The sequence below is a fragment of the Anolis carolinensis genome, chromosome 1 (assembly GCF_035594765.1).
Source record: "Anolis carolinensis isolate JA03-04 chromosome 1, rAnoCar3.1.pri, whole genome shotgun sequence".
In the NCBI taxonomy this organism is placed as follows: domain Eukaryota; kingdom Metazoa; phylum Chordata; class Lepidosauria; order Squamata; family Dactyloidae; genus Anolis; species Anolis carolinensis.
The window spans coordinates 304222440-304247550 of NC_085841.1; the positions used below are offsets into that span (position 1 = coordinate 304222440).

Here is a 25111-nt window from a genome sequence, read left to right on the forward strand (position 1 = left end):
GCTAATATAAATGTACTAGAGAAGGCACAACTCACTGTGGCAGTATAGCACAAGCCAACCCTTTATTCAATATGCATACTCTGGGAACAAAATGCGATTCTAAAAGCATCTGGGATATTTACTTCTTTAGGACTCCATGAATCCTTGAAACTCTTGGAATCCACCTTTTTTGCCCTCTTGCTGGCATGTCCAGTAGCTACGTTGGGAGGGAAATGCTGAAGGTTGTAGACCCCAGGTACGATATCGAGCTGTGGGTTCAATGCAAATGTAATGTGACTCTCACTAGGGCAATCATTTACATGTGTGCAAACTCGTCTTCATGTACACATGGATCAGGTTGGAGCAGGTAGTACCTTACCAGGATAGCGTTCTTAAGTTTGTAATGGATCATTCTGTGAATGTATTGTCTATCTGCAAATCTTGAAAAGGGCAGGTTTCTCTCAAGAGAAAGGGATAAAATGAAAATCGTTGTTATATAAATGAACATGGGACATTGTACAGTACAACCCTCATACACGCGGAGGATATGTTCCTGGATTACATGTGGATACATGAAACCATGGATAAGATTGAACTCCCATTATTTAAAACAGAGAAACCAAGAGGATATAGCTTGTACTGGTGGCACTATGTGAATAAGTGAAACCGGGTGTATTGGCTCCATAGATACAGGAGTCAAACTATATGCATTTTTTACTGTCCCTACATGAGCATAGTTTTAAGATCTCTGAGGAAAGGTTTTCTCTTGAATCTACCACCATCACAGGCATGTTCACTGGGGACATGAAAGAAAGCCTTCTCAGTGGCTGCTTCCAGACTGCAATTCCCTTCCATGGGAGGTTTAGTTGGACCCCACTTTCTGCCAGCTGGCAAAGACTTATTTAGGCAGGATTTTTACTCTTAACTCTCATAAAAAAATGAGCCCCTTTAATGGAATGGGCTATTTATTTATCCTTTTTATGGTTTCAGATGTATTTTAACTGTTTTAATTTTTTGCTTATTTTTTTTAAAAGATTTTAGCCACTCTGGGGCTGTGTATTGGGAGAAAAACAGGATATCAATTGAACACATTCCATCTGAGAAGTGATTATTGTCATATTGGGAAAATGCAGAAACTGAGAGTATTTTCTCAACAAGGAATGACAAATGTAACTAAGGCATTTAAAGAACTGCTAGGCTCATGCCACCTTCCCTGCCCATAGCTTCCTGCTTCTCTCTGTTCCACCTTTCAACTTTTCTGTACTTGTCCGTCTTTACTTGTGTGACTGAATTAGAATATAACAGCAATCATGGGCATTCAGATAGGGTTACTGAAGATGGTGGGAGAGAGTAATACTGGGGAAGTGTGGGTATCTTGGGGATATGGACTGATCTGTTTTTGTTGTGTTAAAAAAGCAATAAAAACAAAGGCAACCACCTTAAAAGTTGACTGAAAGGGTTAATAAAATTATGAATGGTGTGGAGGAAAAAAAGAGATGGAAGCAGTCTCTGGGGACAATAAATTGAGAGCAAATGGAACAGCTGGTGAATAGTTGCCTCTCGTTTTACATTGCTCCTGACTCAAGGCATTTCCATATGTCTTCTTACTAACCCAAGCCTTGTACCTGTATGGCCCTGTCTCAGTATGGTGCATCTCCCCGTCAGAGCAATCAGCAAGATCACATAAAAACTTTGGTATCTAGAGTTGTCATATCAATATGTATGCATATGCAAATATGGGTATTCTGAAAACAAAAATATTTCTTCTAAATGTGTTGTCGAAGGCTTTCATGGCCGGGATCACAGGGTTGTTGTATGTCTTTCGGGCTGTGTGGCCATGTTCCAGAAGTATTCTCTCCTGACGTTTCGCCCACATCTATGGCAGGCATCCTCAGAGGTGTTTTGAATAAGGGATATTCAATAAGGGATATTCAATCTGTATATAGCAAGCTCAAACTTACAAACAGCTTTATTATTTTTATTAGGATTACCCTCCTAAGAACAGTTATTCCCAGTTACAATGCTAGAAGTATTCACCCCCTTCGTTGACTTTTCTATATTTTATTTCTATATTACAGCCTTGAACAAAAATGTATTTAATTGGCATGGCTACCAATTGATGAACACAAGACACTCAGCATTGTGAAAGTACACAATATTTTTTATTGTTGCACCAAAGTTAAGTAAACAAAAACGAACTGACACTTGTTTTGGCGGTATTTATTCCACATTTGTTATGTTTAAACAAACTCTAGTACAAACCATACCTCCAAAGTCCACCTTTGTATGCAATTCCACTTCCACATAATTTCACATTATATGCACTTGTACAAGGAAATCCCATAGTCTGCTGGAAAGCATATGCAAACAGCCTTTTTGAAAACCAAGGGGATATCACAACATGGTAGAGATAGCTATGCAGAAGCACTGAACAGAGTTGGTTCATTAAAAACCATTCAAAACTATGAACACCTTCCTGGGTACCATTAAATCCATTATTACAAAACTAGCCATGCCTAGTTTCTTCTACGAAGATAATTCACCCATGGTAGAGCTATCACCCACATAGTCCACAAAACTTGAACTTCATAGAAGTTGTGTGAGGAAAACCATTGGTGAAAGAAAACGTATCAAAAATACTCTGGCATTTGAAAAAGGGTACAAAGAAGACATAGCAAACATATGGGGAAATGTTCTCTGGTTCTGAACAGACCAACTGTGAATTTTCTTGTTTTGCAAATATGGTGCTTTCTGTGGGTAGGTGCCTTTAAGTCGTTGGTTGTCTTATGAGGATCCCATGAATTGCATTGGGTTTTCTTCGGTAAGGAATACTCAAGGGATTTTGCCAGTTCCTTCCTGTGAAATATTGCATACACCTCTTGGTATCCGTTGGTAGTCTCCCATTCAAGTAACAACCAGGGCTGGCACTACTTACCTTCCAAGATCAGACACAATCCTGTGCCTTCAGGGAATTTTAGTCCCACCTCCATCTCAAGTTTGGTTGGTGGGAGTGAGAGGGCCTCCTCACTGGCTGCCCCTCAACTCTGGAACTTCCTGTCCAGGGAAGCCAGAGTGGCCCCTTCCCTGCTCTCCTTCCGGTGCAGGCAAAAACCTTTTTATGCAGACATGCGCTTAAAGATGAAGGTGTTTTAAGTCAGGGTGTGCTGTGGTTTTATATACGTTTATTTATTTATTTTATTTAATTTATATACCACTCTTCTCCCCCAGGGGGACCCAGAGCGGTCGTACATACTGGCAAGATTAATGCCACATATAATACAAAATATAGTAAAACAAACGATCGTAAAAACACACTTAAAAACCAATATTATACCCCATTTAAAACAGTAAAGCACTGTGTGGCCATTACAACAGGGCCAGTAGCATTGGGCCAAAAGTCAGAGCCAGTCTGTATTCAATTACACATTAATCCAGCGAATACATCAGATTATATCGACCGTATCTTAGGATGGGCCAAAAGCTTGGTCCCACATCCAGGTCTTCAGCTGCTTCCTAAAAGACATGAGTGAGGGGGCTTCCCTAATCTCCCTTGGCAAGGAGTTCCACAGCCGCGGAGCCACCACCGAAAAAGCCCTGTTCCTCGTTCCAGCCAAATGCACCTGTGATGGCGGGGGACCGAGAGCAGGGCCTCACTCGAAGATCTTAATCTGCGGGGCGGCTCATAGGGGGAGATACGTTCGGAGAGGTAAGTTGGACCAGAGCCGTTTAGGGTTTTGTAGGCCAAAGCCAGCACTTTAAATTGTGCCCGGAAGCTAACAGGCAGCCAGTGGAGCTGCTTCAACAGAGGAGTTGTATGCTCCCTGTACGGCGCTCCAGTTAATAACCTGGCTGCCGAACGTTGGACTAGTTCCAGCTTCCGAACAGTCTTTGAAGGCAACCCCACGTGGAGCGCATTGCAATAGTCCAAACGAGATGTAACCAGAGCGTGGACCACCGTGGCCATGTCAGGCTTCCCAAGGTATGGGCGCAGTTGGCGCACAAGTTTGAGTTGTGCGAAGGCCCCCCTGGCCACCGCCGAAACCTGGGGTTCCAGGCTCAGCGATGAGTCCAGGAGGACACCCAAACTGCGAACCTGCGCCTTCAGGGGGAGTGCGACCCCATCCAGCACAGGCTGTAACCCTATACCCTGTTCGGCCTTACGACTGACCAGGAGGACCTCTGTCTTGTCTGGATTCAACTTCAATTTGTTCACCCTCATCCAGTCCGACACAGCAGCCAGGCACCGGTTCAGGATCTGGACGGCCTCCTTGGAAGCTGGAGAAAAGGAGTGATAGAGTTGGACATCATCTGCGTACAGATGACACCGAACTCCAAAACTCCGGATGATCTCACCCAGCGGCTTCATGTAGATGTTAAACAACAAAGGGGACAGTACTGAACCCTGTGGGACTCCACAAGACAACGGTTGTGGAGCCGAACAGCTGTCCCCTATCAACACCTTCTGGGTACGGTCCTCAAGGAAGGACTGGAGCCACTGCAATGCAGTACCCCCAAGGCCCATTCCCACGAGGCAACCCAGAAGGATACCGTGGTCTACGGTATCGAAGGCCGCTGAGAGATCCAGGAGAACCAGCAGGGACACACTCCCCCTGTCGAGCTCTCTGCGGAGATCATCCACCAAGGAGACCAAGGCCGTCTCAGTTCCATGCCCCGGTCTGAAGCCAGACTGTGCCGGATCCAGATAATCAGTTGCTTCCAAGAATCCCTGGAGTTGTGAGGCAACCACGCGTTCCACGACCTTGCCCAAAAAGGGGAGATTGGAAACAGGCCGAAAGTTATTCCAATTAGTGGGGTCAAGTGATGGCTTCTTCAACAGCGGTTTTATTACGGCTTGTTTGAGGCCGGCTGGAAGTCTGCCTTCCCGGAGGGAGGCATTCACCACCACTCTTACCCACTCGACCAACCCCCCTCTGGCTTCTTTAACCAGCCAGGATGGGCAGGGGTCTAGGATGCATGTGGTCGCTCTCGCTTCTCCAAGGACCTTGACCACATCCTCGGGTTGCACAGATTGAAATGAATCCATCAAAATAGGACAAGCAGGTGCTCTTGCTACATCTTCGGAGATTGCATCAACCGTGGCGTCAAGCTCGGAACGGATCAAAGCGATTTTCTTTAAAAAGAACTGGGAAAAAGCTTCACATTTCTCTGCCACATCATCTGTGGGCGCAGTTTGAGGGGTGTTGTTAAGCAGCCCTCTGACAGTTCTAAAAAGCTCGGCAGGACGGTTTTTGGCTGCCTCAATTCTAGAACTATAATAGTTTTTTTTACAGCAGCCATTGCTTTGCAATATGTTTTCCTTTGGGCTTTAACCCGTTCTAAATTTGATTTGCTCCGTCGCTTTCGCCACACACGCTCTAGACGCCTCGTCTCGCGCTTCATCGCTGCCAACTCCCCGGAAAACCAGGGTGCTAGTTTAGCTCTGCGCATTGCGAGGGGCCGCTCTGGAGCGATCGTGTCTATTGCCCTGGCCATCTCCCCATTGTAGAGTGTGACCAGAGCATCAACAGAATCACCTACCGAGGAGGCGGGAACATCCCCAAGAGCCATCAGGAATCCATTTGGATCCATAAGCCTCCTGGGGTGGACCATCTTAATGGGTCCACCACCCCCGCGGAGGTTAGGGGTTGCAGTAATTCTAAACTTGACCAAGTGGTGGTCAGTCCATGACAGTGGGACTAACGAGAGCTCTTCCACACCACCACCATTCTCCCATCCCTGGCAAAATACCAAGTCCAATGTATGTCCAGCACATTGGGGAGGGCCAGAAATCACTTGGGACAGTCCCATGGTTGCCATGGTATCCATGAAAACCTGAGCCGCTCCCGACAGGGTGGTCTCTGCGTGTATGTTGAAGTCTCCCAGCACAAGAAGCCGCTGAGACTCCAACACCAAGCTCGAGATCACCCTGGCTAGCTCAGTCAGGGAGTTTGTAGTGTTGCGGGGTGGACGGTATACTACAAATATCCCTATACTGTCCCGGTCTCCTACCCGCAGGTGGACGCTTTCAAATGAGGTAGATTGCGGGATGAGGCATCTGGTCACGGGGATAGAATCCCTATAGATTATTGCAACCCCACCTCCCGTCCCTCCGGATCTTGGCTGGTGCTGAACAGAGTAACCTGGAGGACAGAGCTGAGTGAGGTTAGGCCCACCCAACTCATCCAACCAGGTTTCTGTTATACAAGCCAGGTCTGCTCGCTCTTTATGGCTTTAACTTGAATTGTTTTTAATATTAATGATGTTTAATACTGTTTTAATATTTGTATATTGTATATTTTAAGGTTTATTTATTTATTTACAGTATTTATATTCTGTCCTTCTCACCCTAAAGGGGACTCAGGATCACAATGTACACATAAGTGGCAAACATTCAATGCCATATGAACATAGACAGAGAGGCAATTTAACATTCTCCAGCTTCCAGCTTACTGAGGGTATGCTCGATTCCGGCCACAGGGGGAGCAGCTGCTTCATCATTCACTGTGACACCGAGTCCTTGATGGATATTTCTTCATTCCAAATGCTGCTGGACGATTTTTATGTTGTAAATTAAATTAGCCTCCCAGCATAAGCGGTACCTAAATTTCCTACTTGATAGATGCAACTATCATTCAGGTTTCTTAGGTTAGCAACGAGTAGGGCTATTTTTTTTAATGGTTGGTTGCTCACTCTGACACGGGTTGGCTTTGAACTCATGACCTCTTGGTCATAGTGATTTATTGCAGCTGGCTACTAACCAGCCGCGCCACAGCCCAGCCCCAATTATTGTAATACTTTTAATTGTGAGCTGCTTTGAGTCTCCATGGAGAGAAGGCGGGATATAAATAATAACTACGTTTGAAGATTCCAACTTTTTCACCTGTTCTTGCTCTTTAGACTATTTTCAGCAACAGTTTAGCTGTATGCCATGCAATGTTTTGCTTTTTATCAAAGTGCTGCTAATAGCACTGATGCCAGGCTTATATGCATGTCTGCTAGAAAAAAAACTCTCTTCAAATATTCATAGATGAGTAAAAGAGCAGAGACAGTATCAGGGTGCCAAATTATGATCTTCAGAAGGAAGAATTCGTGAGTCAAATGATGCTTCCAACATTGTCTTTTGAATGAGACATCTGAAGTTTGTTACAATTTTTCTGTATGCATTTTGTGACACTTATTTCACTTTCAGGCTTAAAAGGTTATAAATACAAGGCTAATTCCTTGGAATAATGCTCCATTATTATTCTGATGCAGTATACAGATTATTTCAGAGCAACAGTTGGAATATGAAATTTGAAGTTTACTCTGAAAATTTAAATCTATGAGTTACCCACTTGCAAACCAAGTGCTTGTAACTGAGAGAAAACAAGAGGACAGAAATATCAAGTGAATTTATAGTCCAGCTCATTCAGGCAATTCCTTTTTGCAACCAAGATTCCAATTTGTTTTTGGTTATTGTGGAGGCAGAGAAGAAATGTAACTCTCCTTTGAGCATTCACAAATGCTTCCTTGTACTATAGCTGGAATGAGGATGAGAAGAATATTCAATTTTCTGAAGATCATGGTAGCCTATTCCAGATATAGCGGTCTTCTTTTTAGACACTGTTCTCTCATTGAGAAATTTAGACTGGCCCTGCTTAATATACGTGGTAGACGGGGATGATAGCCTTTTTTTTTTAAGAGTAGTATGCAGTCAAAAAAGGATGCTGTACAACACAGTTTATTGAAAAGCTCCTGTTTCAGATATCCATGTCATTTGCTCTCCATGGTGTTTTTTTGGCATTAACACACAATGGTATAATGACTTATCATCATCTCTCAGCAATCAAACAATGTGATTATAATCATATTCAGCTGTTTCCTTCACCTTCCACTCTTCTTATAAGCAACTGGACTTCTGAACAACTGCTCATTTTCCTCTTCTGTTCAAAACAGGTGCATGCTCAACAAACTACATTAGATGGAATGCATGACTGAATACTTACCATCCTGTATTCACCATTACTATTAAACTAGCAATATTGTTTAAATATTTTTAGAGCTTTAAAAACAACTGACTCAGTTGAAGGAAAAATTAATGGGTTGTTGTATGTCTTTCGGGTTGTGCGGCCATGTTCCAGAAGTATCCTCTCCTGACGTTTCGCCCACATCTATGGCAGGCATCCCCAGAGGCTGTGAGGCATGGATGCCTGCCATAGATGTGGGCGAAACGTCACGAACATGGCTGCACAGCCCGAAAGACATACAACAAACCTGTGATCCTGGCCATGAAAGCCTTCGACAACACAGAAAAATTAATAGACAGTAAAAAGACCCTTACCATAGGAAAAGATCATCATACATCTACTGTAACTTCCTTTGGCATATTAAGGTTTCTAAATGAACCTCTGCTCAACTCTCACATTTTTATTTAAGACATTTTGTTGTAATAAGAATCTACATTGCTTATACAATAGAATAAATCCCACAATATTTTTTTTGTAAATTACAGCAGCTGGTGTGGCAGTTGTCTTACCATATTGAGAACCTTGTAATAATTTGAAGCAGAAGGTACAATAATTAACACAATAAAAATGCAGGTCACCTCCAAGACTTACATTTTCATACTAGATCACAATCCTGCATTTGTACGATGAATAATCTTGTCTGGATATGCAGATGAATTAGTTACAAATTAACTGTAATGACTTAACAAAGATACGGTCATGGCATTCTATACACTCGGTTTCCTGTAGCACTGAAGACAGCAAAGCTGGCATTAAAAATAGGGAGAAAGATCACAATAAAAACAAGTATCACTCAGTCATTATGCAAGTTTCTTATACATTTAAACCAAATTTGTGGCCACTGCTGGAGATAATACTTTGGAATTGTATTTATTTATTTATTTATTTAGGTCTTATGTTGTGTGATAAGCATTTCTATATCCCTCATTTCTTTAAAAAAGGACCAAGAGGAAATTACAGAGAAATTAAACTAAAATTGATCAAGGGAGAATTATTTTTCTCTATAAGAAAAGATTTAAGTGGCTACATTTTCCCCTGATTTGTGAAACAATCAGAATTAGTTATTATGTGAATTAGAAGAGCACAAAAGTAAAACACTGAACTACTTATCCAAAAAAGATAACCAGGTTTAGAGACCATGCCCTATGAGGAGTCATGAGGGCCATGTTAAATCCAAAAGGAAGAGAGAGCATACTTATTTTCTGCTGCCCCGGAGACTAGGACTCAGAGCAATGGGTTCAAGTTACAGAAAAGGAGATTCCACCTGAACGTTAGCAAGAACTTCCTGACTGTACGAGCTGTTCAACAGTTGAGTTCTCTGCCTCGGCTCCTTCTTTGGAGGCTTCTATAAACAGGCTGGATGGTGCTTTGATTGTACTTTTCCTCATGGCAGGAAATAGACTGGATGGCCTTGGGGGTCCTCCTCAATGGATTGTCACCTTGTCGTGGCAAGGGGGCTTACGTGTTCCAATGAACCTGTGGGCGTAACTACTGGAGTCATGCACTCCTGCGGGGGCACAGGGGAGGTTCCAGACAGAGCACAATCCGAAGACCTCAATGGCGGATCAGGCAGAAGATAATATGGTACATGTTACAATGGTTGTGAAGGAGGAAGAAGGCTGCAACAGACTGAGAAGCCATTGTTGTCGTGTTAACCACGTCACTGGTTGGGACCCTCACTCTGTGAAGACTGTGTATTGATGGGCTGTGCACACACATTAAAAAAACTTACGCACAGGCATCTTCCAAGAACTTGGAAGGTCATCATACTCGGACAACGGGGGATCACCTAAGTAAGTAAGGCCCTGGTGGTCTCTTAGAACCCTATGATTTTAAGGGCATCCAACAAAAATTTTCAATCTTGTACAAAGACAACGAGCACATAGTTTGTACACATAAAATATCACCAAAAGTAAACCTGGTATATGACTATATCTGATGTTTAAAAATTTTAGGGGAAAACTACATTAGAAACAGAAAACACTGAGAAAATCAATTTAAATCCATAGGCAGTGTGGGAAGGAAAAGATAGAAAAGAAAGAGTAACACAAACAATTGGCTATTTATCTGCCATGTGTAAGTAGAAAGACGACACAGGAATTTCTTCTCAAACAGTTTAATAGCAAATAAACAAAGGGAGGTACCACACTTGGCATATACAAAATGACTTCTTATCTGTGTGTCTGTGCAATTAAAACAGCTTTAAGTTCCCCAGTGGGACAAAAAGAAACCACACACAAAAGGAAGCAAATTCCTTAATACATACTCGCTCGTTCCAAACTTGTAACATAACTTTCATTTTTAAATGCACTACACAAACTCCGTGATCAAAAAAGCAACATGTGCTTCCATTTTTAAACCATTAAAGTAAAATCCATAATTTTCTACAGAATACAACACAATTTCACACAAAAAGGACATTTCGTTTTGCAAATCAAACAAGAAAAAAGAACAGCTCAAACAAGGTAAAGAAAAGCATTGCTACAACAGAATCACGACTCTGAGTTGATTAATCCTGTTACTGCAGAACAGACTCTACATTTGGTCATAGTGGCAATTTGTTTTCTTGTCACATTTGTGAATCACTTTACATTGTTTTCTAGTAGAAAAGGCAAAAAACTGTACAAAACCCCTAGTGTTAAATACAATGTTTGTACCAATAAAAAAGCCCACAGGTTTGTTTCCAAAATGTAAATTTCTTTTTTTTTAAATTATTCACAAAAAGCAGCCAGAAATAAAAGGCAGCTGCTGCTTTACTGTCTCAAATCCATTAAAACCACCACAGAATAATTAAAACAACCAAAGAAAGAAAGGAAAGAAGAAAAGTAACATCCAATGTTTGGCATTTTGGTTTTCTCCAGAGATTTTTTATTCCACAGGATTCTCCAGAGTTCCTCATGAAACTGTATGAGCATTGTAAAGAAATGTATTGGCAAAATTAATCTATACAATGCAGGTTTTCAACTTCCCTGCTATCAGACATTCCTGTGCATTGCGACTGTGAGCCTAAGAGCGACCATCTCACAGCTGTACCCCCAGATAATGCAGCCATATCCTTCTCAAGAAAACATATGCCCTCAAGATCACAAGACTGAGGGGAAAATCTATCTATGCATATTTATCTAAGAAGCATGGAGAAGCACTTCTTTGCCCAACAAGGGGGTGGGGAATCTTTGACCCTAGCAATGAGGCAAATTAATGCTCCATATGGTCTGGATAGGTCTCCTACAGACCCCTATTTGCAAAAGCTTTGCTTCACACATCTTCCTCCTCTTAGTTCCTTCATGGCTTCCCCATCCCTTTGCTCCTTGTGAGAAAGCACCTACCACAGGACTTCCTTACAAGTGTTATGAAACTCAGTATTAAGTCTCATGTTCTATAATAAATTGTATGTGTAGCAAGGTTGAGGCACATTTCCCAGAGAAGGACAATCTGTCCTATTTCTTCATCAGACGAAAAAAGAAAAAGAAAAAAAAAACTGCAGGACTCCTTACCCAATTTAAGAACAAAAACTTTAAAAAAATATCTCCATAGAGAAGACCCCCAGCTAAGGCCCCTGAGAAAAGGAGCCGGGGTTGGTACCCTGTTCAGGTAACAGCTAGTAGGCTGTTATATTGTGCTTGTCGCTTGGAGAAAGAGCCAGCAGTTTTGAGCCTAGGCTTACAGATTCCTTCTATAGGAAATGCAGAACATGCTACTTCAAGTGTTCGGGAGTGGAGAGAAATCCAGCTTGCATCACTGGGTTCTAGTGGTGTTAAAACTCACAAAGCAATCCAGATATTATATTAAGAGGTACAAATTAAGGCTACTCCAAAAGAGCTTGAGCTCCAATGGATCTCAGAAGCAGTATTACAGCAAACATCCCACAACTTTCTGTTGAACTTCTATTGACTATCCCTGCTGCCATCACCAGAACAGTGCAATCAAACCCCCTGAGATCTTTTCATAGCTGTGATGGTAGAACAAGGTGCAGATACTGTGTAGAGCAGTCCAAATGCACAGGAGATGTCTTAACATGATACATGACCACAAGTCTGGCATTCAAAAAAGATAGCTTCAAAACCTATTAAATTGCTCAGTTTTTGCACAAACTATAGAAAACAGAGGTGGAGAGTGTGTGTGTGTATATACAAGATTGTGAAGAACACAGCAGGAAACATGCAAAACGTTTACAAGAGCATTACTTGAGTTTTTAAAGGAAAAAAAACAAAATCTCACATTTTGCTGAGGAGATTGTAGTTACAAAAAACTAAGCATGCTAGGGTTTAACAAAATACAACATCAACTTTGATTAAACTTTCACTGCAGACAAAGGCTGATAATCACACAAGAAGGAAAAAAGCAGTAAGTGCCAGGGCAAAAATGCAGCTACAATCAGGAGAAAGTGTAGTTCAAGTGTTTTCTGCTGAGGCTACTCAAGTCAAAGAATACATGCTATCTCCCCAAGCACAAAATGTAGATTCAGCAAAATGTGACTGGACACCTCCTGAAAGTTTTTAGTTGCATCATTTTACTTTTTCCTTCAAAGATTTTTGTTTTAAAACTAAGCACACAGAAAAAACTAAGCCTAGAAAGTGATTGGCTGTATGTTCACAGAAATACAAATACTCCACAAGGTATGCTAGCAAGGCTGCTCTGAAGACAATTACAAAGAATCAGAATCACAAAATCAAGTGGTTATCTTACGAAGTTCTAGAAAAATAGAATTCTTTTATATTCAAATGCAAGTTTAAATATTCCCCTTCAGCAGTCTTTCTAGCAAAACCAATTTGGCAGCACAAAAAAGGGAAAAAAAAGAAAGAAGAAACAAACATAATAAAAATACACATCAGCATCAAAAGTCAACACAAGGTCAAAAGGTGAGAGTTCAAGCATCAGAGAAGCTGAAGAGACAAGGATTTGGACGATGTACTTGAACGCCACATCGACATGCTTTAGGCACAACGATGAACAAACGGCAGGAATCTAGAAAAAAAAACAAACCAGAAAGAAGGAGACCCACTGAGTTACACAGAGCAGTACATCCAAACAGAGAGAGAGAAAGAACAAGAATGGGCACTATACAATGAGACCTCTTGGGGAAGGGAGCTGACAAGGAGGGGCAGCACATGCCAACAGTGAACAAGTAAAGGTTGAAGTGCATAGGACACCAACTAAATGTCAAAACTGTCAGAAACCAAAGGGAAGGAGAGGCCTGGGATTCCTTTTAGACACTGGCTGCAGAATGGACTATGGCTTAGTGGCACACAGGTGGCTGTGCGTATTATCACAGCTTTAAGCCAATATTCCTGCTACCTCTGCCTGAGGAAGGTGTTAAAGTAAACCCACTCTGCTGGAACCTGACTTCCTGAAATATGGTTCCAGGAATGGTTCGGACTGTAAGAGCTGGGAAGCAGGGAAGGAATGCCCAGGTGGCTGATAGTTGAGATATTTTTTCCTTTCCTAGCACAGGATATTACTTAGGCGGCAGTGGCCTATGGAATCCACACTTTTTTTCCGGCTAGTGTTTTGAATGCAATACTAGCAGTTAGCTTTAGAATAAAAAAAATGACATATGACACATTAAGTGGAACTGAATCCCTTATGAAATAGGAAGGAATTAAGATTTGATTGCAAGTTAATACTTGCTTTGGCCAAGTCTTTTTTATTTTGATAGCTGCAAAGAAATTTGCTTTTGCAACTCCTTCAATAAAGAAATCCTGTTTCCTGAACTCGTGAGGAGGAATTCTGGACTCTCAGAATCTCTACAGTCACTGTTGCCAGCCTGAATGGTAGAAGCTTTTTCTGAAGCATCTTGAAATTTTTAGAACTGATAGAATCACTAATAGAGGGCACAGCACAAAAGACATAATTTGCAAGGACAGATACATGTAAGCGTTCTGTTAATGAGATGATGTACATGAAAAACTGTCTGAAACAGAATATGATTACTTGGAAAAGCGTGCTTCTTTCATTTCCCTAACTTCTATTTAAATCAGTCAGAGGTATAATACAACATGATTTAAACATACCATTGCATTTCTGTCAGATGAAATAAAGCAATCTTCTAATATGTGTTTGTGGATTCCCAAAGCATGTAGATCTGTAGCTTACAAACATTAACGCTACAGTATCACAATTAATTTTAACGTTATCTAGGTTGAAAAACAAGAATACTGGCTTTGGATCCAGAATATGTGTTCCCTGGATGGAAGGAGTCTTTACAGTAGCAGAAGGCCTCCTATTCAGTGCAGAAGAAAAAATCCTCACCAATTTCCCCGTGCAGTCCTCTGTACCTCAGGAAAACCTGATCCTGAGGGTTGAGAGGCCCTCTGGAATAGGAGTGAAGGTGGTACTGGAGGGGAATAGGTGAAAATCACCTTACTTCAATGTACATCTTTGCTCAAGGATTGCTCCTTCTGAGCACAGTGCATTTGGTAAGGAAATGAAAGTTTCATAGAAGCTAGGTATACCAGGATAATTAACAAATAGTACCTTGGGGATTTTTATTCTTGACATGACGTATAGCTAATAGAATCTAAGAAGTAGATCCTTCCATGAATACATTTACAAGAATTGGCTGTATACATACACAGACAAATTAAGAAGGCAAAGGGAAAATCTGTAAAAACACGCGGCAACTTTAATCACCAGTTGCCCAATCTACATTTTCTTATAAAAATAAGGCTCCTTTAGAAAGCAATACTTCAACATTTGTCTCATGCCAAGTCTGCTTGAAATACTCTTTAGTATAGCATGTCTCCCTTATCTCATTTCAGTCTCATGTCTGCATATTACTGAACATACCCATTTTATTCTGAGAAGTGGATTTAATCGAAAATACACTCAGAATTACTTCCATAATTAAATATAATTTTAAGTTTATATAGAACTGACAATTTTTATATTGTACAATTAAAACAGTGTGTATTTGATCGATTGGTCCAAACATAAAAAATGAATATGGTTTTCCTAAAAGGGGAAACGTATAAGACAATATCTTTGGCTTTCTGCCAAAGTATTTATTCAACTCTGAAAAGGGAATGGGGTGGGGAAGAGAGATAAACTTTACAAAGAATTTGACAGTATGACAGGGTGGACCAAAACACAACATGGGAAACAAATATGTATGCATGTGTATGTAGGATCAAAACTTCTGATCAGTAGTGAATCTATTCTAGAGTCTTAATTTTAAAATGTTTTGAAAAGCGTACATGATCCGATTAACATGTCAAATAAAAGTAAGAAGGAAGGCATATTTTGGTTCAAGTCTTCTAGATTCATTCATAACAACAGCACCAAAGGCACAAAAGTTTTGCCAATATATTCTAAAGATTTAATTTTGGAAAATTAACTTGGTTATATTTGCTTTGGTAACAGTGTTGTGTGGGATGAGGGCACGTGAATGAATCGTACTACTTAATAAATGTTATATAGGACAATCTACGCTGAAGTGTTGCTTTGTAACTCAACTGGAGGCATTTTGCCTCACGGTGGCTGTGATGACATCATATCAACAGGTTATGGAAATTATGGCCATTAAAAAAAGGTGACAGAATAGATTATTCAAAGAAATCAACATATGTGGCCAAAGAAAAGACAAAGAAAGGGACCGAAAGAGAGCAGAGGACAGAAGAGGTACTGGGAGGAGTGACTACAGATAAACTCGAGCACAGCTTTCCCCCTCCACTGGTTCACAGCATTAATTCTTCTCCTATTTAGCAGTTTGTCCAGCTGCAAACAGGCCACTGAAAGTCAGTAGTTTTAATCAAGCACATTGCTGTATGTATATGTAACACAATCACATTCAGGATTATGCAAAACCCTGGTCTTTTCCAGTGAAATAATTTAGATAATAAATATTCTCCACCCAGGAGCAGTATAAAACTTCTATAAAAATAGAAACACATTCTCAGTTATATTAGGTTGATTCTGGAGCAGCTGCTCCCAACCATGACCTTTTTTTTCCTGAAAAGTATATTATTTATAAAAAGAATCCCATGACAACTCTGGAAGCCTCAATACTCCAATACTTCATTTTTGCCACAGAATATCAGGACACAACTTTTCCTAGTGCACAAAATTCAAATGTATACAGTTCACCTAAATGTATGCATATGCTTCTGAACAGATTGAAGTATTCAACATAGAAGGGTACCATATGCCAGCTTAAATAGGAAATTTGGAAATCTGACCATTCAACCTTTTGCCATTACTGTATGTGCTTTATAATACTGACAGTTTTATATTCACTAACCCATCCGCCAGGATTACAGATAGGTTTGTAACAATACTTCTAAACTTCGCCATATAAAATAATCTGAACCTGAGATGGATGGCCCTGCAGAATTTACACTTTGAGGTTTTAAACACAGGGGACCCAGTCCCTGATTATGGTCAAGTCTTATTCTGAGGTTTACCAAGGTTTACCAAGCCAAGGACATTTCAGAATGAATGAGCCTTATGGATCTTTCCGACAAAGTGAACTTAATTTTTTTCCTGAAATCTGTTCCCTACTTTACTTAAATACTTGATTTCCAACTACAGGGCATATGGACTGACAAAGTAAGAGAATAAACTGAGGAAGGGGTGTACTGAATCTTATGTATAAACTCTGTAAGCTTCTCTACTAGTAGGGCTGGCTTTTTTTGTGGCTCAAGGGCTAAGTTCTATCCTGACTTCTTGCCATGGCTCAGGTCAGAATGTCAGAAGTTCCCTTTAGTCCCAATGTCACTGGTGTATACAAAAAAGGCCTTTAACACTTTGGTACACACATAAAAAGTAGGTGTGTATTAGAAAAGGAAGAAACCTGACTTTAAATGATTAGGCACCAGGCTACACACACTACAAAGGCAGGATCAAGGTTTGGTGACACTTCAGCCCTTTGCATGAAACCTTACATGTTTGATATTGGCACACACACTCAAAGGAAAACTGTAATGTAGCAAGATTTTTTAATAGGAAAAAATATATGTGTGTAAGAAAAAAGATCTTTGGGACAATATTTTTTTCCAGATATATGCTCGCAGAAAGTGTGCAAAAAGTAGAATGTCATTAATCAGAGCAATGTGATGTTATTTAAAAGCCACCTGTTTGTTTAGTATTAAGGAGGATTTAGGTTATACTTTATGGACATTGATTCTGCTAACTGCTTTATGTACAAGATGTAGAATTGAGAGGGAAGAAGAATTAAAAATTGAATCATGACCCACCAAATTTCCTGGCTTACATCCTTATTTGTATGTATTAGTATTTAACTGACTTGATTTCAAGTCTTGTTTTCATCAAGCAAGAACCACCAAAAGATTACTAATGTCTAATTTTTTAAAAAGTTGCTCTGGTTGGATTGCAAATCTTTGATTTAAAAATTCATTGGCTCACACTAACTGCCCCTTACAAATGCACTACATCATTAAAATCACTACAGTTTTCCTTTTAACACATGAATTTAACACATTAATTGCCGAACTGATTTTCTCCCACCCTCATGATTGATTCAATATAAAGTCCTTGTATTAATTAAATAAAGCTGAGTAAACAAGAAAGGCTTCTTGGGGTCTGCTCAATTACCAGCCACCAAGTTGTTTGAATTCAGTCCCTCCACTTCCTCCATGAATATCATTTGGGGTTTGGCAACAGATCTGCTCCTCTTCTCTTTGTCAAGTCTAAGTCATACAGTGTCAGCTTGAAGCACCTCCTATTTTGCTGTCCTCCCCATGGTGGCTGGCATTGGTCCTTCTCAAAACACACTGGTTACAAACACAGCAAACTTAAAAAAAAAGAATCAGCGATATGGCACCTAAACTCCAAAGTAAAACACTGGAAACAAAAGCACAAACTCGTCCTCCATCCGAAGAATTCCCAGTAGAGGCAGCAGCTGAGTCTTCAGGGGAAGATGTGTCAGATAGAATGACATCAATTAGCTTCCGTGACTGTAAAAATACAGCCTTCAAGAGTTTCAATCACTAAGCGCACTCCTCCCCAACTTACCAGAAGATCCTTCTCACTCCAGTTCCAGAGGGGAGGGGCGCTCAGTATGGCTTGCTGTCATTCTTAGAGCGCTTGAGCTGTACTTTCAGTCGTTTCATGCCAATCTGAAATCCATTCATTGACTGGATGGCAGCCTGTGCAGAAACTGGATTGTCATAACTTACAAAACCTAAGAAAAAGAGAAGGTGACATTAGAAGTGAGAGTAGAATTGGCATAAGTGATCCAGTACATTCAGACTGAAGATATAATCAGAATCCTAGAATTAGAAGAGATCACATGGACCATCAAGTCCAACCCCTTGCAATATAGGAAAAGCACAATCAAAGAACCCCTGACAGATGGCCCTCCAGCCTCTGTTTAAAAGCCTCCAAGGAAGGAGCTTCTACCATACTCTGAGGCAGAGTTCCACTATTGAACAGTTCTTCCTAATGTTCAGGTGGAATCTCCTTTCTTGTAATTTGAACCCATTGCTCTGACCACTAGTCTCCAGGGCCCCAGAAAACAAGTATTTGCATTCATACTTTGGCTGCAAAATATGTGAACTCTTAATGTGTCTATAATTAAATGTATAAGATAGCTTTATTTTTTAAAAGCCTGTAAAGCTTCTTTATATAAAGTTTCAGGGAAAAGTCAGAGGTGACCTGCTTTAATGCACTGTAGCATGTGCTGGTACTTCCTCCTCTCTGCAGAATAACTCTCGACTTATTCACAGTTCATATCAAAACCCATAAGTTTGCCTCCAAAACCCGCTTTCAGCTTATACAGATGATAGGAGCAAATGTGACAGAAGCTGGAGAAGAAATCAGTTTTCCCTTCCAGAGGAGGTCTTTACATCCCATGGAGTGCTAACTTGGAAAATCCTATGTTTCTGGTGTGGGAGAACACACTAGACTGCTTTTGGATGAAGGGAATCAAAAGGTTCTGTGTATGTGTAGATAATCATGAACAGTACTTTGCGTATCTCCAAAAGCCATTCCTGGCGATCAATGGCCCTCTGTAATAATGTGAGAAAGAGGACAAAGAGTTGTAGCATTACCGAAAAACAGAGAATTTACTAGGGCTTCTGTTTATGAAATTGGAAGTGATCACAAGTGCTATCTAGGTTTACCACTTGCCATATAGGAATGCACAGTAAAAGAACTCCCAAGAGATGGCTAACGCTGTAATTTCCAACTCTATGGTATGTATTCTTTGAATGTACAGATAGTAGTTAAATTAAGTGAAATCTGTTTTAAGAATACATCTTTCATATCCAGAATGACTTCATATCATCATCATAATATTAATAGATTTATTAATAAATAATAAATGAATTTATATTGAACGAATACAAACTGCGACGTACTGCAATTGGCTGGACAGAGAGAACACGTAAAGGGATTAAATAGCAAGATGTTGAAACTAAGGGATGTGGAAGGAAATGATTGTACCTAACAGGTTTGTGAAGGAACAAATAACAGCTATGTTCTGCAAAGTTCTCTCATGAGAACCAAGGGGAAAAAAAACAGGATCTTTCTCTTTACCCAGTAGAATGCCTGCAATGATAGTGACCCACCAAACCTAACACATTCCCTCTGCTACATGTGCTGGTCTGTCAAGGTTTAGTAAACCTTTTCATTTATTTCCAGCTTATGGGTGAAAAAAATCCAAGAGCTGGGTTGAGAATTTTATTAATATGTAGTCAAATCAGGTAGCAAAATAATTATGGAATTTGAGTTAAGAAATTAATTAAAATGCTAATTGAAATGAAGTTTTATCAATAGGCTTACCATCAAAAGATGTACCACTTTACCAATTAATGTTGTAAGTATTTGCTTCCAACAGGATAAATTATTAAAATCAGTATCATCCATCCCAGAACTAAGAATACAGTAGAACACTGCAAATATGCTATTATGTAAAAATGTTATCACCATGATAAAAGCAAGAATTTTATATTTATTTCAAACGGAGGGAAAATAATTATAGCATGGGGCATAGCAACTATTATTTCCCTGGCATTTTCAAGATACAATTCCCAACAGATTTTCTGCAACAAACCATCTATTTTTCTCTTTGTCAGTTTAATATTTTTCTTCTGCAAAAAATAACTTAAACCCAACATACCAAAACATTTGCTCAAATTGGTCTGCTTGTCAATGAAAACCTTGGCAGAGACGACATTCCCAAAAGGCATAAACATCTGCAGCAAGTCTTGGTCTCCAAATTCTTGGGGGAGGTGATAGATGAATAGATTGGCTCCCTCTGGACCTTTAAAACATCCATTTAGAAACAAATTCAAGAAAAACACACATCTTCAGGTATTAATGCAGAGCATAAACGCAGATACAAAAATGTATTCAAACTTACAAAATGGGACTTGTTTCCAAGGTATACCAAATATCATGAAACTCTACCATGTCCTGAGGGGCAAAATCTGATGACTTCTTGTCAGAAAACTTAAATCTGAAAGACGTTTCAGACAGATCCTTCTCAAACTTAGCACTTAAACAATATGTCTTTCTATTGTCTATCTTATTTGTTCTTTGTTTTGTCAAAATGTTGCCATGTATTTGTTAGAAAGTAGATTAAAAAGCAGATTTTAAAATGTGTAACTTTATAAGATGTTTACTCACTTTATCATGGTTGTGGTATAATTTTTCTTTAAAAAATAAAAACCCAATAAAAACTATTTAACAGTAGAAAAAAAATCACATCTAAATATGATGGTTTTTCAAAGTAACATTACCAAGCTAAGAGTCTAAAAACCCCAAAGGCACCAGATCTCGGAAGATATGCAAGATCAGTTCTGCTAAGTACTTTGATGGAAGACCACAATATATACTAGGTGATGTATCCATATTTCAGAGGAAGGAACTGGTAAAACTAAGTGTTCCTTGTCTCAAAAACCCTATGAAATCCACATGGTTGCCATAAGCCCAGCAGTAGACTTGAAGGCATCCAGACACACCAAGCTAACCTTGAAGTACTTCTCTATATTCCCAATAAATTCAGTAACTGCTGTTCCTGGTATAATTGTTGCTAATAGAGTGGTCAATAAGACAGAAAATCTCCAGTTAAAAGGTGGCTTTAGGCTGGGATGAACAACCATCAAGTGATGGGATGCTACACTGGATGTGTAGGGAACATTTGAAAATTGCATGTTCCTCCTGTCATACTCAACCCCAAATTTATGGGTGCTGTTGCAGAAACCTAGGGATGTCATAGAATCATAGATGATGATTGGGGGGGGGGGGATACTTATATTGCTGTTAGATTTGGCAAACTGCCATAAATTCTATATGAATTTCATAGAATAAAAATTCTGCTGGCCAGATTCTACATCATCTACTTAGCTACATAAATGCATCTGATTAAGTGTTTCTGATTGTCACAGCCTCGCTCACTCATGGGAAGGAGGTGAAGCATTGTTCCATGCCTTGATCACAAGCTGAAGAGACCCCCTTCACTTGACTGGTAAAGAATTTTGTGAGGGCATTCATGAGCATGACAATAGCGCCATGATCATGATTATGTAGTGCTTGTGAGTAAGAATCAGTTATGGACCTGTAATTTGGGGGTATGCACTCATAATACTAACTGCCACTGTTTTATAGTTGTTGAGCAGATTAAATATACAACCTAGTGGGCTAGTAAAAAAGTAGAATTTGAATTAAGGACACTCCATGTGAAATGTTCTCAAATCCTTGAATATACAATAGATATCTAACATCTACTTTCCCATAAAACAGGAAATATGAATGATCTCTAAAGGTACAATGGAAGTATTGAAGTTCACATAATGAAATACATCTTTTCCCTAGTGAAAAACACAGATTTGAAGTACCTGGGTGTTTAGGAATGTCCAAAGCTCAACAGAAACCAGCATATACACATAGGTTGTTTGATGAATAAGCCCAGAGGGTGAAACAGGGAAATCTTTACACAGTTTCTGTCCATGCTATCTGTAATCTAAATCAGTGGTAGATAATTTGTGTCACCACCACGTCATAGCCTGCCTCCCATCAATGCTTTCACTTACCTTCCTTTTGACTTCCTGCTGCACCAATACTCTGCTGTGTTAATAAACTCTGGTTGTAAAGTGTGGGCAATGCAGCAGCAGCATATTGCTGGATTCCAGAATAGGCCTGAGTCAGGGCCTCCATTGTGCTCCCTGTGCCATTTGAAAGGCCACCACTGCCTAAACCACCATTCAAGGCTGCCATTCCTATACAAAAAAGCAAAGAAAAGCATATAAGTAACTGATTTATTACCCAAACATATTCCATTATTCAGTTAATAGGAGCCACACTTTGTAGGAATCAAATCAAATGGCTCATTTTGGTTTCAGTCTTTCACAGTCTTTTGGTCATGTTGATCTTACCTGCTAAAGAGCCAACATTGAGGCCTGCAGTAGCCCCAGCCAGTGTTTGCAATGCTCCAAGAGAAGCCATTGGGTTAACTGAAGAACTGCTACTGGAACTTGGTGATGAACCTGCTATTAAAATGAGATAGTTAGCTGCTTCCAACGTACTGCTTACTTTCTCAAATGCCAAAAAATGTTGAACTAATGGTTTGATTAAGGCATACCGAGGATGCCATAAATATATTAAACAATGAAATAATCAATTCTCTAATTGTGTACAGTAGCGTTATTATACTAATAGAAGTACTGTGGTCTAATCTGTTGTGATCCTGATTGTCCCCAAAACATTCAGAAAGATTGGTTGCTTATCTGTAATGGTAGTTCTTCAAGTGGTCATCTGTGAACTCACACAAATGGGCAAAATGTGTCTTACTATAGTATGCTACTGTGGCCTGTAGCGACAATATAGTTGGTAGACGTAGTTTGCTTTCCTTTGTGGTCTCTCCTTATATGTTGTTTTATATTATAAAAATGTGTTTTTACTTTTTAATAAAGACATATTGTAAAAAACAAACAAACCCCCAAATAGGTTACTTGCATCCTCACAGTGCATCATCCAGAATTTCCTAGATCTCTTACATAAATATTCCAGCAGAAGTCCCACCCACTCCCCACATACCATATCTACACACTTCTTGCCTAAACCCCCAGTTCCTTGATGCCAAAGCAGCAGCCATGGCTCTAAGGATAGACAGGATACAAGGAGAGGAGGATGGGTAGGGTTGAGTGAGTTCACATATGACTACTCGAAGAATTGCAATTACAGGCAGGGGCGGTTCACCCATAAGGCAATTTAGGCAGTTGCCTCGGGCGGCATCGTTTTGGGGGGGGGGGGGCGCACAGTTGAGGCTGTCTCCTGCCGGGTGAAGCAGCTGGCGAGCGTGCTCTCCAGCTGCTTCACCTGGAGGCAGCCCCGCTGGAAGCGGAGCCGAGGCACGGGTGGGCGAGTGAAGGAGGGCTGCAAAGGCCCTCCCCCCTTCATCTGCTCACTTGCTCCTTCACCACACCGGGCACTGGTGCTGCCGGCCGCGGCATGGCAAAGGAGCCGAGGCACGGGCGGGCGAGTTAAAGAGGGCCACAAAGGCCCTTCCCCTTCATACGCTCGCTTACTCCTTCACCACACCGGGTACTGGTGCTGCTGGCCTCGGCATGGCGAAGGAGCCAAGGCATGGGTGGGTGAGTGAAGGAGGAGGGCCGCAAAGGCCCTTCTCCTTCACCTGCTCGCTTGCTCCTTTGCCACACCGGGCGCTGGTGCTGCTGGCCCCGGTGTGGAGAAGGAGCCGAGGCACGGGCGGATGAGTGGATTACCAATACCGCATTGAACTGCTTTTTCTGTGGATTTGTTGCAAAACATGATGTTTTGGTGCTTAATTTGTAAAATCATAACAAAATGTGACATTTAATAGGATTTTCCTTAATCCCTCCTTATTATCCAAGATATTCGCTTATCCAAGGTTCTGCTGGACCGTTTAGCTTGGATAAGTGAGACTCTACTGTATGTGGAATGTCAGTCCTTGAGGCAAATGTGAATGTTGTAAGTGGCCACCTTGATTAGCATTGAATGGTTTTGCAACTTCAAAGCCTGTCTCGGGGAATCCGTTGTTGGAAGGTGTTAGCTGGCCCTGATTGTTTCCTGTCTGGAATTCCTCTGTTTTCTGAGTGGTGTTCTTTATTTACTGTCTTGATTTTAGAGTTTTTTTAATACCAGGGGCGAGATTCCCTTTCGGTGGCCTTTTAATTGTGGATTATCTGCCTTGATATTCTGGGTTATATGGCTGTGTGGAAGAGCACTGAGGGTCCTTCCACACAGCCATATAACCCAGAATATCAAAGCAGAATAACCCACAATATCTGCTTTGAACTGGGTTATTTGAGTCCACACTGCTCTATATCCCAGTTCAATGTTTGGTGCTAAATCGGCAAATATAGTAATTCCTACATAACATTACCATGTATTGAACTGCTTTTTCTGTTGGTTTGTTGTAAAACATGATGTTTTGGTGCTTAATTTGTAAAATCATAATGTAATTTGATATTTAATAGGCTTTTCCTTAATCCCTCATTATCATCCAACATTTTCGCTTATCCAGCGCTTTTATTTTTCAGTGGTTTGTTTTTTTTGGGGGGGGGGGGCAAAATTCTGTTCGCCTACACTTTAAAATTACCTACGGCTGGCCCTGGTTACAGGTGAGCAACCTGCCCTCCTTTGTTGTCTCTGTAACTAACAGAAATGGGAAACCAGTAAGCTACTAACCATAGGAGGCAATGTTATGCCTCCCAGGTATTATTATACAGCTGTCCCAAACACCACCACTGTTTGAAATCTGGTAGGAATTTTGGAGATGTGGTACAGTGGGTTCCCTCTCAAAAGCTAGCCAATGCTGCCATTGCCCTCAAGTTCATAGGCCAAATGGATGCTCACTGCAACCCATCTGGAGATATGTTGTGCTGAGACAGGTAGATGAATAATACAGAATCTATATGTCTTTCTGAAGGAAAATGAATGGTGTATGTCCAGTGAGTGGTGTGACTCTCAACTTATGTCTAGGAGAGAGGACTAATGATCTATCATCTTCTATCTCACATAATGAAGTGCTAACAATGCCTCCATCAATGAATCTGTTTCATGAATATGATCTCATGACCAGTGTTGACAAGAAAAAGGATCTAAACAGTAAGAATAAGAATAATCACAATCATGGAAATTATGATAGGGACATGAAGATGACAAGGTAATAATACAACAAAGCT

The 25111-nt window shown here is 40.5% G+C and overlaps 1 protein-coding gene across 7 annotated transcripts in view; it reads right to left on the bottom strand.

Annotated features, from left to right (window-relative positions):
- Window positions 1-10085: 10085 nt before the first annotated feature.
- celf1 (CUGBP Elav-like family member 1) overlaps window positions 10086-25111 on the bottom strand; it is a 44534-nt gene continuing 29508 nt past the window's right edge. For 4 of the 7 annotated variants that reach the window (XM_062967994.1, XM_062967993.1, XM_062967991.1 and 1 more), the window contains 5 exons: window positions 22319-22432; window positions 21977-22162; window positions 20062-20205; window positions 17955-18123; window positions 10086-17847 (listed from right to left, as the gene is read on the bottom strand). In XM_062967994.1, the coding sequence (XP_062824064.1) occupies window positions 17996-18123; window positions 20062-20205; window positions 21977-22162; window positions 22319-22432 (572 nt within the window). In that variant the 3' untranslated portion in view covers window positions 10086-17847; window positions 17955-17995. The remainder of the gene's footprint in view (window positions 17848-17954; window positions 18124-20061; window positions 20206-21976; window positions 22163-22318; window positions 22433-25111) is intronic. The other 3 variants (XM_062967992.1, XM_062967990.1, XM_008105265.3) reach the window with 2 other exon arrangements.